The sequence below is a fragment of the Chiloscyllium plagiosum genome, unplaced genomic scaffold, assembly GCF_037043375.1.
Source record: "Chiloscyllium plagiosum isolate Xiang-an unplaced genomic scaffold, Cpla_swu_hap1 HiC_scaffold_43, whole genome shotgun sequence".
NCBI classification, from domain to species: Eukaryota; Metazoa; Chordata; class Chondrichthyes; order Orectolobiformes; family Hemiscylliidae; genus Chiloscyllium; species Chiloscyllium plagiosum.
This window is the reverse complement of record NW_028270181.1, coordinates 31897018-31912227: the sequence shown is the minus strand read 5'-3', so window position 1 is coordinate 31912227 and position 15210 is coordinate 31897018. Positions and strand designations below refer to the sequence as shown.

Below are 15210 nucleotides of genomic sequence, written 5' to 3'. Positions count from 1 at the left end.
TCAACAGCTTCCTCATTTCCCCTTCCCCCACCTCATTCCAGTTCCAAACTTCCAGCTCAGCACTGTCCCCCTGACTTGTCCTACCTGCCTATCTTCGTTTCCACCTATCCACTCCACACTCCTCCCTGACCTATCACCTTCATCCCCTCCCCCACTCACCTATTGTACTCTATGCTACTTTCTCCCCACCCCCACCCTCCTCTAGTTTATCTCTCCACCCTTCAGGCTCTCTGCCTTTATTCCTGATGAAGGGCTTTTGCCCGAAACGTCAATTTTACTGCTCCTCGGACACTGCCTGAATTGTTGTGCTCTTCCAGCACCACTAATCCAGAATCTGGTTTCCAGCATCTGCAGTCATTGTTTTTACCCATTTACACTTCACTAGCAGCTCACTGAAGCTGCACAGTGAGGAGTGGGAGTTGGTCTCTCCCACCGGGCTGTTTCACACTTTAATGCATCCTTCTTGCTTTGTGTTAGTTGCAGTTTCCGGCCTGTGCTTTGATACTTTAACAGGCGATGTTTCAGGAAGTCAAGCTCCCAGCAGACACCTGTCAATACCAGTCACAGCTGGAGAGGAATGTGGGCCCTCCTTTGATCAAATATTTTACAAGAACATCAGTGGAACCCAGCAACAATTAAGGGCCAGTTAATGAGGGGGATTTCTTCAAAGAGCATTTGTGTCGAGTGTGCTCCAGGTGATTACGCTCTGCCTCACAGGTTGTTCCCGGCAATGAACAGCAGCAACACATGAAGGAAGAGCTAGTCTCCAACACCGTCTATGCACCAGTGGTGATTAACGAGCCGTTAAGAATCAGGCTTCGATAGCGCGGTGAGTGAATGCGAGGTGAGCTTCCTCCAGCCTAAGCCCCAGCTGCCTGTTTCCAAGACAGGAGAGGCCACAGTGAAAGAGGTTAATGCCAGCCTCTCCCTCTCAGAACATTCCAGGATTTTAAAATGTTTCTAATTGTCTCCCCCCCAACTGTGCACTGGGGTCACACAGGGCTTTTCCCCACCCTACCACTACCACCACACCACCACCCCCCCTACACCAACCCTATCCCACACCCACCACCACCCCCAGGCCCCTGATGCCCCCACCATCTCCCACCCACCACCACCACCAACCCCCACCACCCTCAGGCCCCCCACCTACCACCACCCCCACCCTACCACCACCACCACCGCCACCCATCCCACCCACCCCCACCACCAAGTGGTGTCCAGGGATTGCCCTCCTCAGACAGGCCCCACAGGTACATCTCGACAAAGAGAGACCCAGTCTGCCATCTCTCGTCTCCATGCCCAATTAGTTATGGGCCTCTCTCAACAGCCAGTGGAGGTCAAGGTGTGTTTCCATTCCAAGCAGCAGGAACTAGTGCCACAAAGTCAACTCCCCATCCAAGACAACCTAGACTGAGAAACATGGGAAGAGCAACCACCCTGAGACCCCTGTTTCCATTGGCCCCAGCAGAGAAACACATCCTGGAAACTTTATGATTTCACTGTGTCTGGGAGCTTGCTGTGTACCTGTGCTGTGGTTCCATCATTACAACGTAATGGGTAAATGTCAAAATGTGTTTCATTAGCTGTAAAACATTTTGTGATATATGTGAAAACATTATATGAATCTAAGTATTTTGTTTTACTTACATATTGTCTTATATCTGTCCAATCCCTCATTAAAAGGCAACGTACTGTTCCTCAAACTCACCTTGATCCTCACTGGAGCAGACCAAGGGCAGGGATGTCAGTGTTACAGCAAGATGGAATCAGGTTTATGGTGTTCCACGGAGTGGTTACCCCAATGTGTGCTTGGTCTCCCCCTGTGTTGTGCTCACATTGTGAGCAGTGAACACATTAGATTAAATGGAAGGAGTAAATGGATGAGGGTAATGGATAGGGTAAGTAGACAATGTCTTTTCCCTGGGTTGGGGGAGTCCAGAGCTAGAGGGCATAAGTTTAGGGTGAGGGGGAGAGATCTAAGAGGGACCGAAAGGGCAAATTTTTTACATAAAGGGTGGTGCATATATGGAATGAGTTGCCAGAGGAAGTGGTTGAGCCTGGTACAATTGCAACATTTAAAAGGCATTTGGGTGAGTATACGAATAGCAAAGGGTTTAAAGGGATATGGGCCAAGTGCTGGCAAATAGGACTAGATTCATTTAGGATGAGTTGGACTGAAGGGTCTGTTTCCATGCTGCACATCTCAATGACTATGATTGTTAGTACATGTAAATCACCACCTCAGCTGGAAGGGTTTTTGAGGCTTGAAAAAGGCAGGCATTGCATCTCCTGCATTTGCAAGAAGTGATTTGGGAAAGGGTAAGGATTTGGTGGCCACTGAGGAATAGATTGGATACACTGACAGGAGAAGGGTGGGGAGGTAATGTTTGATGGTAACACCACCCAAGGTGGAAAAGAGGGCAAGCTGATGAATGTGGAGACTGATGAGGTGGAAGGTGAGTCATAGAATCATAGAGATGTACAGCATGGAAACAGACCCTTCGGTCCAACCCATCCACGTCGACTAGATACCCCAACCCAATCTAGACCAACCTGCCAGCACCCGGCCCATATCCCTCCAAACCCTTCCTATTCATATAGGCGTCAAGGTGGCACAGTGGTTAGCACTGCTGCCTCACAACGCCAGAGACCCGGGTTCAATTCCCGCCTCAGGCGACTGACTGTGTGGAGTTTGCACATTCTCCCCGTGTCTGCGTGGGTTTCCTCCGGGTGCTCCGGTTTCCTCCCACAGTCCAAAGATGTGCAGGTCAGGTGAATTGGCCATGCTAAATTGCCCGTAGTGTTAGGTAAGGGGTAAATATAGGGGTATGGGTGGGTTGCGCTTCGGCGGGGCGGTGTGGACTTGTTGGGCCGAAGGGCCTGTTTCAACACTTTAAGTAATCTAATCTAATCATATACCCATCCAAATGCCTCTTAAATGCTGCAATTGTACCAGCCTCCATCACTTCCTCTGGCAGCTCAATCCATACACGTACCACCCTCTGTGTGAAAACGTTGTCCCTTAGGTCTCTTTTATATCTTTCCCCTCTCACCCGAAACCTATGTCCTCTAGTTCTGGACTCCCCGACCCCAGGGAAAAGACTTTGTCTATTTATCCTATCCATGCCCCTCATAATTTTGTAAACCTCTATAAAGTCACCCCTCAGCCTCCGACGTTCCAGGGAAAACAGCCCCAACCTGTTCAGCCTCTCCCTATAGCTCAAATCCTCCAACCCTTGTAAATCTTTTCTGAACTCTTTCAAGTTTCACAACATCTTCCCGATAGAAAGGAGACCAGAATTGCATGTAATATTCCAACAGTGGCCTAACCAATGTCCTGTACAGCCACAACATGACCTCCCTACTCCTGTACTCAATACTCTGACCAATAAAGGAAAGCATACCAAACGCCTTCTTCACTATCCTATCCACCTGCGACTCGACTTTCAAGGAGCTATGAACCTGCACTCCAAGGGAAATCCTATTCTGGTTCTGTGAGGAAAGGAAAGAGCAGGAAAAGTGGTGGACACTGACGAGGGTCCTGTCAGCCAAAATGGGAGAGGGATCCTCACCCTCAGTTGAAAAAAACAAGAGGAGAAATAGAAAGCAATAAAGATGAACAAGGTAAAAGAGACAAACAGAAATCCCATCAAGTGAGAAAAGTTTCACTGGGATAGGCATTCCTAGGAGAGAAGTGTCTGTGAATTAAACACAAAATTGACAATCAGAACATTCCAAACGGTGGAAATCTGTACAAAAAACCCGAAAATGCTGGAAATACTCAGCAGGTCAAACAACGTCTGTAGAGAGAGAAAGACACAGTACACATTTCAAATCAATGACCTTTGATCAGAAGTGAGAAATGTTAGGAGGGCTGAGAATATGAGGAAGGATCAGATGGAAACCTTCACATCTGTCCTAAAGTGTGGTGCCCAGAGTTGGACACAATATTCCACTTGAGGCCCAATCAGTGTTTTTATTTAAACAAAGGATGATTTTAATCTCCTTGCCTTTATGCTTTATCTCCCTCGTTATTAGGCCCAGGATCCCGTGTGCTTCATTATTCACTTTTTCAACTGGCCCCGCTACTTCTAATGATTCATTCACATACACCTCCAGATTCCTCTGCTGCTGCATTGATTGAATTTCATAGCTTAGGGCTGAAAATGTGTTGCTGGAAAAGTGCAGCAGGTCAGGCAGCATCCAAGGAGCAGGAGAATCGACGTTTCGGGCATGAGCCCTTCTTCAGGAATGAGGAAAGTGTGCCAAGCAGGCTAAGATAAAAGGTAGGGAGGAGGGACTTGGCCTGCTTGGCACACTTTCCTCATTCCTGAAGAAGGGCTCATGCCCGAAACGTCGATTCTCCTGTTCCTTGGATGCTGCCTGACCTGCTGCGCTTTTCCAGCAACACATTTTCAGCTCTGATCTCCAGCATCTGCAGTCCTCACTTTCTCCTTTCATAGCTTAGGGACCAGGCAGGGAGAAGCTTGGTCACCACTGGTGGAACGATTCAAATCAGCAGCTTAGAATGTTCCAGAATTGAAGGATTACAGATATCGTGAAGGTTCGTGAGGCCAAGGGAGATTACAGAGATAGTGAGGAAGGAACTTGAAACAAAGCAATGTGAAGTTTAAGATGGAGGTAATGTTTGATGGTAACACCACCCTAGGTGGAAAAGAGGGCAAGCTGATGAATGTGGAGACTGATGAGGTGGAAGGTGAGTCATAGAGTCATAGAGATGTACAGCATGGAAACAGATCCTTCGGTCCAACCCATCTATGCCGACTAGATACCCCAACCCAATCTAGTCCCACCTGCTAGCAACCGGCCATATCCCTCCAAACTCTTCCTATTCATATACCCATCCAAATGCCTCTTAAATGCTGCAATTGTACCAGCCTCCACCACTTCCTCTGGCAGCTCACTCCATACAAGTACCACCCTGTGTGTGAAAACGTTGTCCCTTAGGAGCGTCTACCTGGTTGGTAGCTAATGTAAAGTTGCTCATTAGAGAGAGAGATGACTAGTGATGGTTCAAGCGAGGGAAGAGGTTGAGAAAGACAGTCCTTCTTGGTAACCTCAGCCAGTGAAGGAATTGAGCCCACTCTTTTGGCATCATACTGGATGGAAAACCAGCCATCCAGCCAACTGTTAGCCAATGTATGACAGCTAGTGCAGAGGGCACTGAGGAATGGAATCAGTACCAGTAGCAAGCATTAGTAAAGGTTTGGGGTGGCACGCTGGGTCAATGGTTAGCACTGCTATGTCACAGCGCCAGGGACCCGAGTTCGATTCCAGTCTTGGGCGACTGTCTGTGTAGAGTTTACACATTCTTCCTCTGTCTGCGTGGGTTTCTTCCGGGTGCTCCAGTTTCCTCCCACAGTCCAGAAATGTGCAGGTCAGGTGAATTGGCCATGCTAAATTGCCCATAGAGTTCAGGGATGTGTAGGCTATCTGCAGTAGTCAGGGGAAATGTAGAGTAATAGGGTAGGGGAATGGGTCTGGGTGGGATACTCTTTGGAGAGTCTAGGTGGACTTGTCGGGCCAAATGGCCTGTTTCCACACTGCAGGGATTCTATGATCTAGTGTTCTGGAATTATTCAATCTTATGACAATCAGATGATTGGAGACCTGTCAGGGAAGTACTGAAATAGTCAGCTCAAGAGCCATGTTGTCCAGGAAGATTTCATTGGCTGTCAAACATATGTCATAAAGTTACAGCACGGAAACACACCCTTCAGCTCAACTTGTATATATTTTGAATGTTATACATTACATACAACATTTTAAAAGAAGTGCACAATCTTTCGACAATAAATTTGAGGTTTTAAGCCATCAATGAAGTGAGATACATTCACTGCCACAGTTCGGGGAAACAGCTTCAAAGGGTTTTGCAAACTAACTGTAAAGATTAGATTACTTACAGTGTGGAAACAGGCCCTTCGGCCCAACAAGTCCACACCGCCCCGCCGAAGCGCAACCCACCCATACCCCTACCTTTACCCCTTACCTAACACTACGGGCAATTTAGCATGGCCAATTCACCTGACCTGCACATCTTTGGACTGTGGGAGGAAACCGGAGCACCCGGAGGAAACCCACGCAGACACGGGGAGAATGTGCAAACTCCACACAGTCAGTCGCCTGAGGCGGGAATTGAACCCGGGTCTCTGGCGCTGCGAGGCAGCAGTGCTAACCACTGTGAAAGGGTGACAATCTGTTAACTCACGTGCTCTGTTCTGACTGTGTGCTTAAAAATAATAGATTTTTCAAAGGCAAACTGTCACTACTTTATCAGTATTGATATAAAAAGAGAGTTGAGGAGGGAAAAGAATGTATAAATATCTATTAGTATTGGCTAGTGACTCTTGCTTTCCCTACATCCTGTGATTCAACACTGTACCTGGACATTGAATCGACCTTTAGCTATTGATCAACCTCCTGTAATCTCTCCACTTAGAACCATAGTTTTAAACTCTATTCCTTTCTATTGCTCCTTTCACACATTGATTAAGGTGAAAGTAGAGCTCATTTGGATATGGCTGTACCATCCCATCTTTTGTGAAAGTTGACATCTCAACCTGTTTGATAGCTGCACAATTATCTCCAACACTCACACTCCTCAAGCATTTTGTGAAAACAGCCAACTACAGGCTAAACATATCCAACACCTTCAGTGAGTATTCCCTGTTTCACTAGGTTGCCTAAGAACGTTCCCGAGAATATGTCAGCATTGCACAGACTCACTCGCCAGGTTTATGCGCACATATTTACGCACTAGATCACTAGATTTGCACACACTTGCTCACCATATTTCCACACTCACAATCACATTAGTTCACTGTAGTTTCCATTTTGAAAAGATAGCCACGGGGCAATGGTTGGATACAGCCTGATCACAGAGAGAAAGTGGGGACTGCAGATGCTGCAGAGTCAGAGTCGAAAAGTGTGGCGCTGGAAAAGCACAGCAGGTCAGGCAGCATCGGAGGAGCAGGAGAGTCGACGTTTTGGGCAAGAGCCCTTCACCAGGAATGTCTGATGAAGGGCTTATGCCCAAAACATCGACTCTCCTGCTCCTCAGATTCTGCCTGACCTGCTGTGCTTTTCCGGCATCACACTCTCGACTACAGCCAGACCATGGTCACATGGGTCACATTCATATTAAGGGCATGCAAAATGTTATGCTTCATATTTTCTTCTAATTAAATCTCAAATACTTTGAAGAGGAGGAGCTAGATTTTTGTCAAGTTACCTGGACATCGGTACAACTTCTTGGCTTGGGCGATATCACCTTTGCTCAGTCTTACTCTCTGTCCAATGGGAGGCCTCATGCCATGTTCATCTCTGCGAGGAAGGATGGTGTGCAAGAAAACACCCCTTTGGAACAAACAGAGTGCAGCATACCATGAACACGACAGCGAGAGAAACAGGGGGGTCATTACAATAGAATGACTTGGTCGCAATCAAGTCAGAATTCTGTCGACAAATGCAAAAGCAACTCGAGCACTGAGCTGGGTGTCCATAACATGGTTAAGGAACAGGCAGTGTTAGACTAACTCACTATAGATGAGACAGAATCGTGTTTGAACACTGCACTGAATTATCAAATTATTTCCCAAATTTTTAATCCTTTAGGAAGATTATTAATATTTGTTTCAGTTTCCCCCATCCTCCTCTGGGTCTATCATTCTCTCACAGTCTTTATTTCTCTCACTGTCTCCCTGTCCTTTCCCTCTCTTCCTGTGAAAGTTGGATATGTTAGAAGCTGACACAGCAATCACAATCAGCTCAGAATCAGTTAATGAACCCTACAGATAGAATACAACACCCTGCAAATCAGATCAGCTACTCAAGGCCTCAATCTATACGGGCTGCAAGGCCTGATAGCATGGGAGGCTAGTAAAATGGAGTCAGAATGGGGTGGCCAGAGTTGGGGGACAGATAGGCAGCAGACCATCCATGACTTTGTGGAATCAGGCTCAAAGGGCTGAATGATCTACACTTGCCCTAGATCCTTTGTTCTTTACCAGGATCTTTTCTGACACTGCCTGGGATTGATGGCTGCCCTTAACAAGGCAGCCTCAGGATGAGGCAGCAGTTAGGTGGGGGCAATGGGCAAACATGACTCTCCTAAGAGAGAGGAGGTGAGAGAGGGAGAGAGGGAGAGACAGTGAAGGAGACAAAAAGGAGTCCATCATTAAGGATGAGATTGCAGAGCACTTGAAAGTGTATGGTAAAATAGGATGAAGTCCAGCACAGCTTCTTCAAGGGGAGGTCATGCATGACAAATCTGTTAAAGTTCTTTGAGGGGGTAATGAGCAAGTTAAACAAAGGATAGCCAGTGGATGTCATCTCTTTGGATTTGGCAAGGTGCCGCACAGGAGGCTGCTAACTACAGTAAGAGCCCATAGCGTTAAGGACAAGGTACTGGCATGGATTGAGGATTGGCTGATTGACAGAAGACAGCGAGGTAATAAAGGGGTCTTTTTCAGGATGGCAGCCAGTGGCTAGTGGAGTTCTGCAGGGGTCAGAGTTGGGACTACAATTATTCATGTCATAAATTAATGATCTTGACAAAAGAACTGAGGGCATCATTGCTAAATTTGCGGTGACAAAAAGACAGGTGAAGGGACAGATAGTGTTGAAGAGTTGGGGAGGCTGCAGAAGGACTTGGACAGACTAGGAGAGTGGACAAAGAAGTGGCAGATGGAATACAGTGTGGAAAGTGTGAGGTCATGCACTTTGGTAGAAAGGATAGAGGCATAGATCATTTTCTAAATGGGAAAAGACAACAGAAATCTGAAGCACAAAGGGATTTGGGGGTACTAATTCAGGATTCTCTTCAGGTTAATATGTGGGTGCAGCTGGCAGTTAGGAAAGCAAATGCAATGTTAGCATTCATTTCAAGAGGGCTAGAATGTAAGAGCAGAGATGTACTGCTGAGCCTATATAAGGCTCTGATCAGACCGCATTTTGCGTATTGTGAGCTCTGTATCTAAGGAAGGAGGTACTGGCATTAAAGGGGGTCAGGGGAAGTTTGCAAGAATGGTCCCGGAGATGAAGAGTTTGTCATATGAGGAGCGGTTGAGGACTCTGGGTCTGAACCCATGGAGCTCAGAAGGATAACAGGGGATTGGAACTTACAGAATATTGACATACCTGAATAGAGTCGGTGTGGAGAAGAACTCTCCTAGTAGGAGAGACTAGGGCACAGTTGAAACTTTATTGCTGGAACAGCACAGCAGGTCAGGCAGCATCCAGGGAACAGGAGATTCGACGTTTCGGGCACAGGCCCTTCTTCAGGAATGAGCTCATTCCTGAAGAAGGGCCTGTGCCCGAAACGTCGAATCTCCTGTTCCCTGGATGCTGCCTGACCTGCTGTGCTGTTCCAGCAATAAAGTTTCAACTTTGATCTCCAGCATCTGCAGACCTCACTTTCTCCTCGAGACTAGGGCACAGCCTCAGAACCAAGATGAGGAGGTTATTCAGCCAGAGGATGGTGAATCTATGAAACTCATTGCTGAAAAAGGCCGTGGAGGCCAAGTCATTGAGCGTATTTAAGAGATATATATTTGTAAAGAGACCAAGGGTTATGGGGAGAAGGCAGGAGAATAGAGTTGAGAGTCATATCAGCCGTGATAGAATGGTGGAGCATATTCATTGGGCTGAATAGCCTAATTCTATTCCTGTATCTAATGAAAAAGAGAGAGAGAGAGAAAGAGAAGGTAAAAGATAGAGAGAAAGAAAGAAAAGAGGAAATAACTGAGAGGAAAGAGGAAAATCAAATCAAGGAGACTCAGTAACAGCTCAGTGAGTGATCATTCAACCATGACTTGTTACAGGAAGCGTGTGAAGAATTAAATTGACAGAACCTTGAAGTCCAACCTGGAGAAGGTGTTCCTAGCATAGTGCATAATGCTGTCAAAGTCATACGTCTCCCCTAAGGAATTGACCTCGGCAGGCTCCATCTTCAGGAAGTTGTACTCCTGCCCTGTGGTACAACAACAGCCAGCGTTATTGTGAGACGAGGGGGAGGCATCACTGAGAACTGCAATCTCAGATTTTGTCAAAGGTGCAAGTTTGAAGGCTTGCCTATTTTTCATATAATATGACAGGGCCATATTATATACCCATTCACCGGCCTTTTGATATCCAGTTACTTAGTAGCTTGATCATTTTGCAAATAAGCCGCACAAAAATAAATCAGCAATTCGTCCAACTGTTCTGACCAGTCTGAACAGGCAATTCAAATAAACTCACCAAATTATTGAGGTAATTTTGGAAAGCAAACATTTTGCAAGAGGGCAGCTGACCAATGAAAGTTGAATGAAAATTTCATTAAAAAATGAACAATTCAGTGTAAGACATTCATTTCTCATGTCGTTTGTATGGTGTAATTCAATGGAAAATGTGTTGTCAGGGAGACAGGCTGCTCCTTTGTCAGAGCCTGACACTCAGTTTGGAGCCTCAATGACTGGGCTTGGTTTTCTTTTCCAACAATTACCAGCAGAATATATCGGTCAGAGTGCATTCAAACTTCTTTATTTCATCAACACTTACCAAAGCTTTACCCTTTGTCCTTAGTTTATTGGGGGCGGCACGGTGACTCAGTGGTTAGCACAGTTGCCTCGGCGCTAGGGACCCGGGTTCAATTCCACCCTGGGGCGATTGTCTGCGTGGAGTTTGCACATTCTCCCAGTGTTTACGCGTCATTCCTCTGGGTGCTCTGGTTACCTCCCACAGTCCAAAGATGTGCAGGTTAGGTGACTTGACCATGCTAAATTGCCCATAGTGTCCAGGGATGAGTAAGCTAGGTGCATTAGTCAGGGGAAATGTAGAGCATTGGGTTGGAAATGGGTCTGGGTGGGTTACTCTTTGGAGGGTTGGTGTGGACTTGTTGGGCCAAATGGCTCGTTTCCATACTGTAGGGATTCTATAATAAGTTGCCATAGTGTCCAGGGAGGTGCAGGCTAGGTGGGTTAGCCATGAAACGCAGGGGCACAGGGATAGGGGATGTGGGTGGATCTGGATGCTTCATAGTTTCGGTGTGGACTCAATAGCCCTGTTTCCACACTGTAGGGATCATATGTAGCAGACCCAGACCCTGAAGTGATCCAGTCTAACCCATTCTGAACCCTTCAGCAGTCCATCCTGCCTATTCTCAGAAATCTGCCCAAGACCCGTTGTTGGTTCATGCACAATGCACAGCAAGAGCCCATTAGAATATGATTGGTGAAAAAAGGAATGTGTTGGGACAAAGCTGCCTCCTAAAGTTCTCTAAAGAAGCCCTGCGCTTAGGCCATTCCTCTCCCATTCCCCTGAAAACAGGGCAAGGAGGAAATGGGATTATTTTTGCTGAGTTAAGGATATTTTGGTGAGATGTGGCCCAAAGGATATTTGAGAATCCATTGAATTAACCACAATCAATTTTATTAAAACTTAATATTGTATGTGTTTAACAGACATGAAGGAAGCCATCTTAAAATGTTGCTCCAAGATGCAAATGACATAGTTTGATCCTTTTCACCCTCACTTCGGACTGTTAGTGCTTAAAAACCTTCATTATCATCTTCTAAGCTCTGTCTTCTGTGGATTCTCAATAATTCTATTCTTGTCTTTTGATACTGATGACAACATATTCTGGAACAGCCACTCTGCTGGACTCCTATCTGTAGCCAGACTGCACCCAGTGCTCATTGCCCCCATCCCAGGCTCCTTGCCTTCTCCAGCTTCATTGTCCCCCTTCACACCAAGCTGTTCCCAATCAGGCACTTACTTACCTCGCAGATCCCTCAACATCCACAATATAATAACGAGACAACTGCCTGAATTGGGCAGGTCTTTGGATAGCTGGAGAGAAGGAGGCTCCTGTCAAAATGGTGCTGGCTGGATTACTACGGATGTAATCTGGCCCGGTGTGGGGAGAAGGTCACTGATCCCATATCAGAACCTGTTGCTGTCCTTTAGCAGAGAATGGAGGTACAGTACTATCCTGCTGTGAGACCATTCTGTAACCCACACAGGATTGGGGTTGGGACTGCAGCACTATAAACCTATTCAAAGGCCCACATTGCAGACTGATGATGTTTCATGCTGGGAAGGGCAGTTGACAAAGTTAGCGCAAGATTATTAAGAGCAAAGCCTGGATTTAGCTGACCCAATACCTACACCCACACTGTCTCCAGAAAGAAGTAATGATGGATCAGGAGCAGAAACTCTCAGTCACATCTCACGGCTGCTCACTGCTGAGATTAACTCATTTAGCATTAGGATAATGAGGAAGACGTTGTCGTGACTTGAAAACTTGTTGCCATTCCTTCAGTGGCACTGGGTCAAAAATCCTGGAATTCCTTCCGTAAAGGCATTGCGAGTCTGCCTATGGCACATGGACTGCACCGGTTCAAGAAGACAGCTTGCCATCACCTTCTCAAGGGCAACTAAGGATGGACAATGAACACTGGTCTAACCTGTGACCCCCGACCTGTGAAAGAATGAACTTGAAAACAGTACAAAGATTGGAACTGACATCATAGATATGGTCTCCTCTTGCGTAAGACTTGTGGACCAAGAACCCTGTTGGGTGAACAGTGCAATAGTGAAGCATTGAACTTGGGAAATGAGCAGAATTTAACAAACAAATGAAGGAACACAGAAGGCAGTAAACCTGACTGAAATCAGAAGGCATGCTGGGATCTCTCCAAAGTTGGCTATACTGCAAATGCATCACGGGTATTATTCTTGTTTTAGACTGAAAAATAAAATGTAGGCACCAATCACTCTCAGCAAGATTTAGCAAATCTTTGAAGGGCAGAGTTTTAGTACAGTATAAGGAGACTGTAATGGAGAGACTGCATAAAGCCACGAGACGGAGATAAGGATATTTCAGATGACTACGGGTCAACTAGCCCAATGCCAATTAACATCTGTCCTATTGCTAACATACGGATGAACACTGGTAAATAAATGATTGGATTACCTAAAGAGAAATGGTGTTTGACAAACTTCACTGAGCTCAAGGAAATCATAGAATTCCAACGGTGTGGAGGAAGGTCATTCAGCCGATTGAGTCCAGACTGACCCTCCAAAGAGCATCCCACCAAAATTCAACCCGCCTACTCTATATTCCCCATGGCTAACCTACTCATCCCTGAACACTACAGGCAATTTAGCATGGCCAATTCACCCAACCTGCACATCTTTGGACTGTGGGAGGAAACCAGAGCACCCGGAGGAAACCCACGCAGACACGGGGAGAATGTGCAAACTCCACACAGACAATCACCTAAGGGTGGGATTGAACCCAAGTCTCTAGTACTGTGAAGCAGCAGTGCTAACCACTGAGCCACCATGCCACCCTTGATGATAGCTGGAATAGTTGAGGAAGGTCATGCAGTGTCATAGGCTAATGGTGTATGGGATTTTAAAATTCTCGCTCTTGATTTCAAATTCCTCGATGGGCTATGTCCAGCATCCCTGTCACTGGAAATTCTGCCAACCACAACTCCTAGCACCATCAATGTAATAAAACATTATAAAATGCTTCACAGGAACACTCAAAATCAACAAACAATTTGAAGCACATGATAAGATCTTGGGTCAGATGGACAAAGGTTTGGTCAAAAACTGTAGGTTTTAATGATATTCTTAATGGAGGAATTTGAGGAGGAGAGCTGTTAGGGAAGATAGTTGAAGACCCATCCACCAATGGTGCCCTACAATCCTCCACAACCTCTGCATTCTTCCAATTCTCATATCTTGAACATTCCCAATTTCAATCAGTCCACCAGTGGCATCCAGGCCTTCAGCAGTCGAGGTCTCAAACTTGTAAATTCATCTGTAAACCTCTCCGCCTCTCTCCTCCTCCTTTGGGGCAGCATGTCTGGGTAATTTGGTCAGGTAATGCTCCTGAAGCAGACCTGGGTTTCTCTGCCAATACAGGGTATTCCCAGTACCCCAACATTCCAGGCTTCCGTCTCATGGCACTCCCAACTCTCAAACTCCTGTATCAAGAGGACACACAGACACACATACACAGAGACACCCACGCGTGGGCGGCACGGTGGCACAGTGGTTAGCACTGCTGCCTCACAGCGCCAGAGACCCAGGTTCAATTCCCGCCTCAGGCGACTGACTGTGTGGAGTTTGTACATTCTCCCAGTGTCTGCGTGGGTTTCCTCCGGGTGCTCCGGTTTCCTCCCACAGTCCAAAGATGTGTAGGTCAGGTGAATTGGCCATGCTAAATTGCCCGTAGTGTATGGGTGGGTTGCGCTTCGGCAGGTCGGTATGGACTTGTTGGGCCGAAGAGCCTGTTTCCACACTGTAAGTAATCTAATTTACACGCAGATACACACACACACACACAGAGTCTCTGTGAGGAGGGTATTACCTGGCTGTATATTTTCTCGGATAATGCTGACGTGGGCATCTCTGTCCGGCCGGGTATGTTCGTGCCAGAATCCGATCACATGTCCCAACTCGTGAACGACAATCCCGAATTTATCGCAGTTTTTGCCGATGGAGATGGCCTGTGGGCCGCCCCCGCGGCGACCCACGTATGAACAGCACCTGGAGGCACAACGCAGCTTCAGTCCGCCCACTGAACCAGAACAAACCCCTGTATGATGCTGGACCATCACTCAGCATATCCCTCTCCACCCTGTCCCCGCCAAAAACACCTGCATTTACACAGCCACCATGTGCCACTGTGTCACAGCCAATGCAAACACTTGGGAAACACGCTTACGTGAGGCAGGAAATGTGACAATCAGGTTCCACAGAAAATCCCACAAACTGGACATGAAGTAAATGGCCAAATAATCTTGGAGTAATGTTGATCGGGGCAACAGTGCTCTGGGTGGAACTTTGCAATCAGATATTCAAAATGACTTGCATTGATACAGCACCACCTCAAAGCCAATGCAAATGTTACAAGTGTGTCATGTTGTAATACGGACAATAGATTGACAATAAAACAACAATGATGTGCAAGTGAGGTGAATTGGCCATGCTAAATGAAAGGGCAGCACGGTGGCTCACAGCCTCAGGCGGCTGTCTGTGTGGAGTTTGCACATTCTCCCTGTGTCTGCGTGGGTTTCCTCCGGGTGCTCCGGTTTCCTCTCACAGTCCAAAGATGTGCAGGTCAGGTGAACTGGCCATGGAAAATTAAACGTAGTGGTCAGGATGTCTAGGTAAGATGCATTAGTCATC

At 46.7% G+C, this 15210-nt stretch overlaps 1 protein-coding gene across 2 annotated transcripts in view; it reads right to left on the bottom strand.

The window, feature by feature from the left end:
- LOC122547420 (tolloid-like protein 2) overlaps nt 1–15210 on the bottom strand; it is a 160898-nt gene that overhangs the window by 71458 nt on the left and 74230 nt on the right. Inside the window, exons 5-7 of one of the 2 annotated variants that reach the window (XM_087982294.1) lie at nt 14390–14568; nt 9889–9994; nt 7256–7380 (exon numbers count right to left, since the gene is read on the bottom strand). In XM_087982294.1, the coding sequence (XP_087838420.1) occupies nt 7256–7380; nt 9889–9994; nt 14390–14568 (410 nt within the window). The remainder of the gene's footprint in view (nt 1–7255; nt 7381–9888; nt 9995–14389; nt 14569–15210) is intronic. The other variant, XM_087982295.1, reaches the window with a different exon arrangement.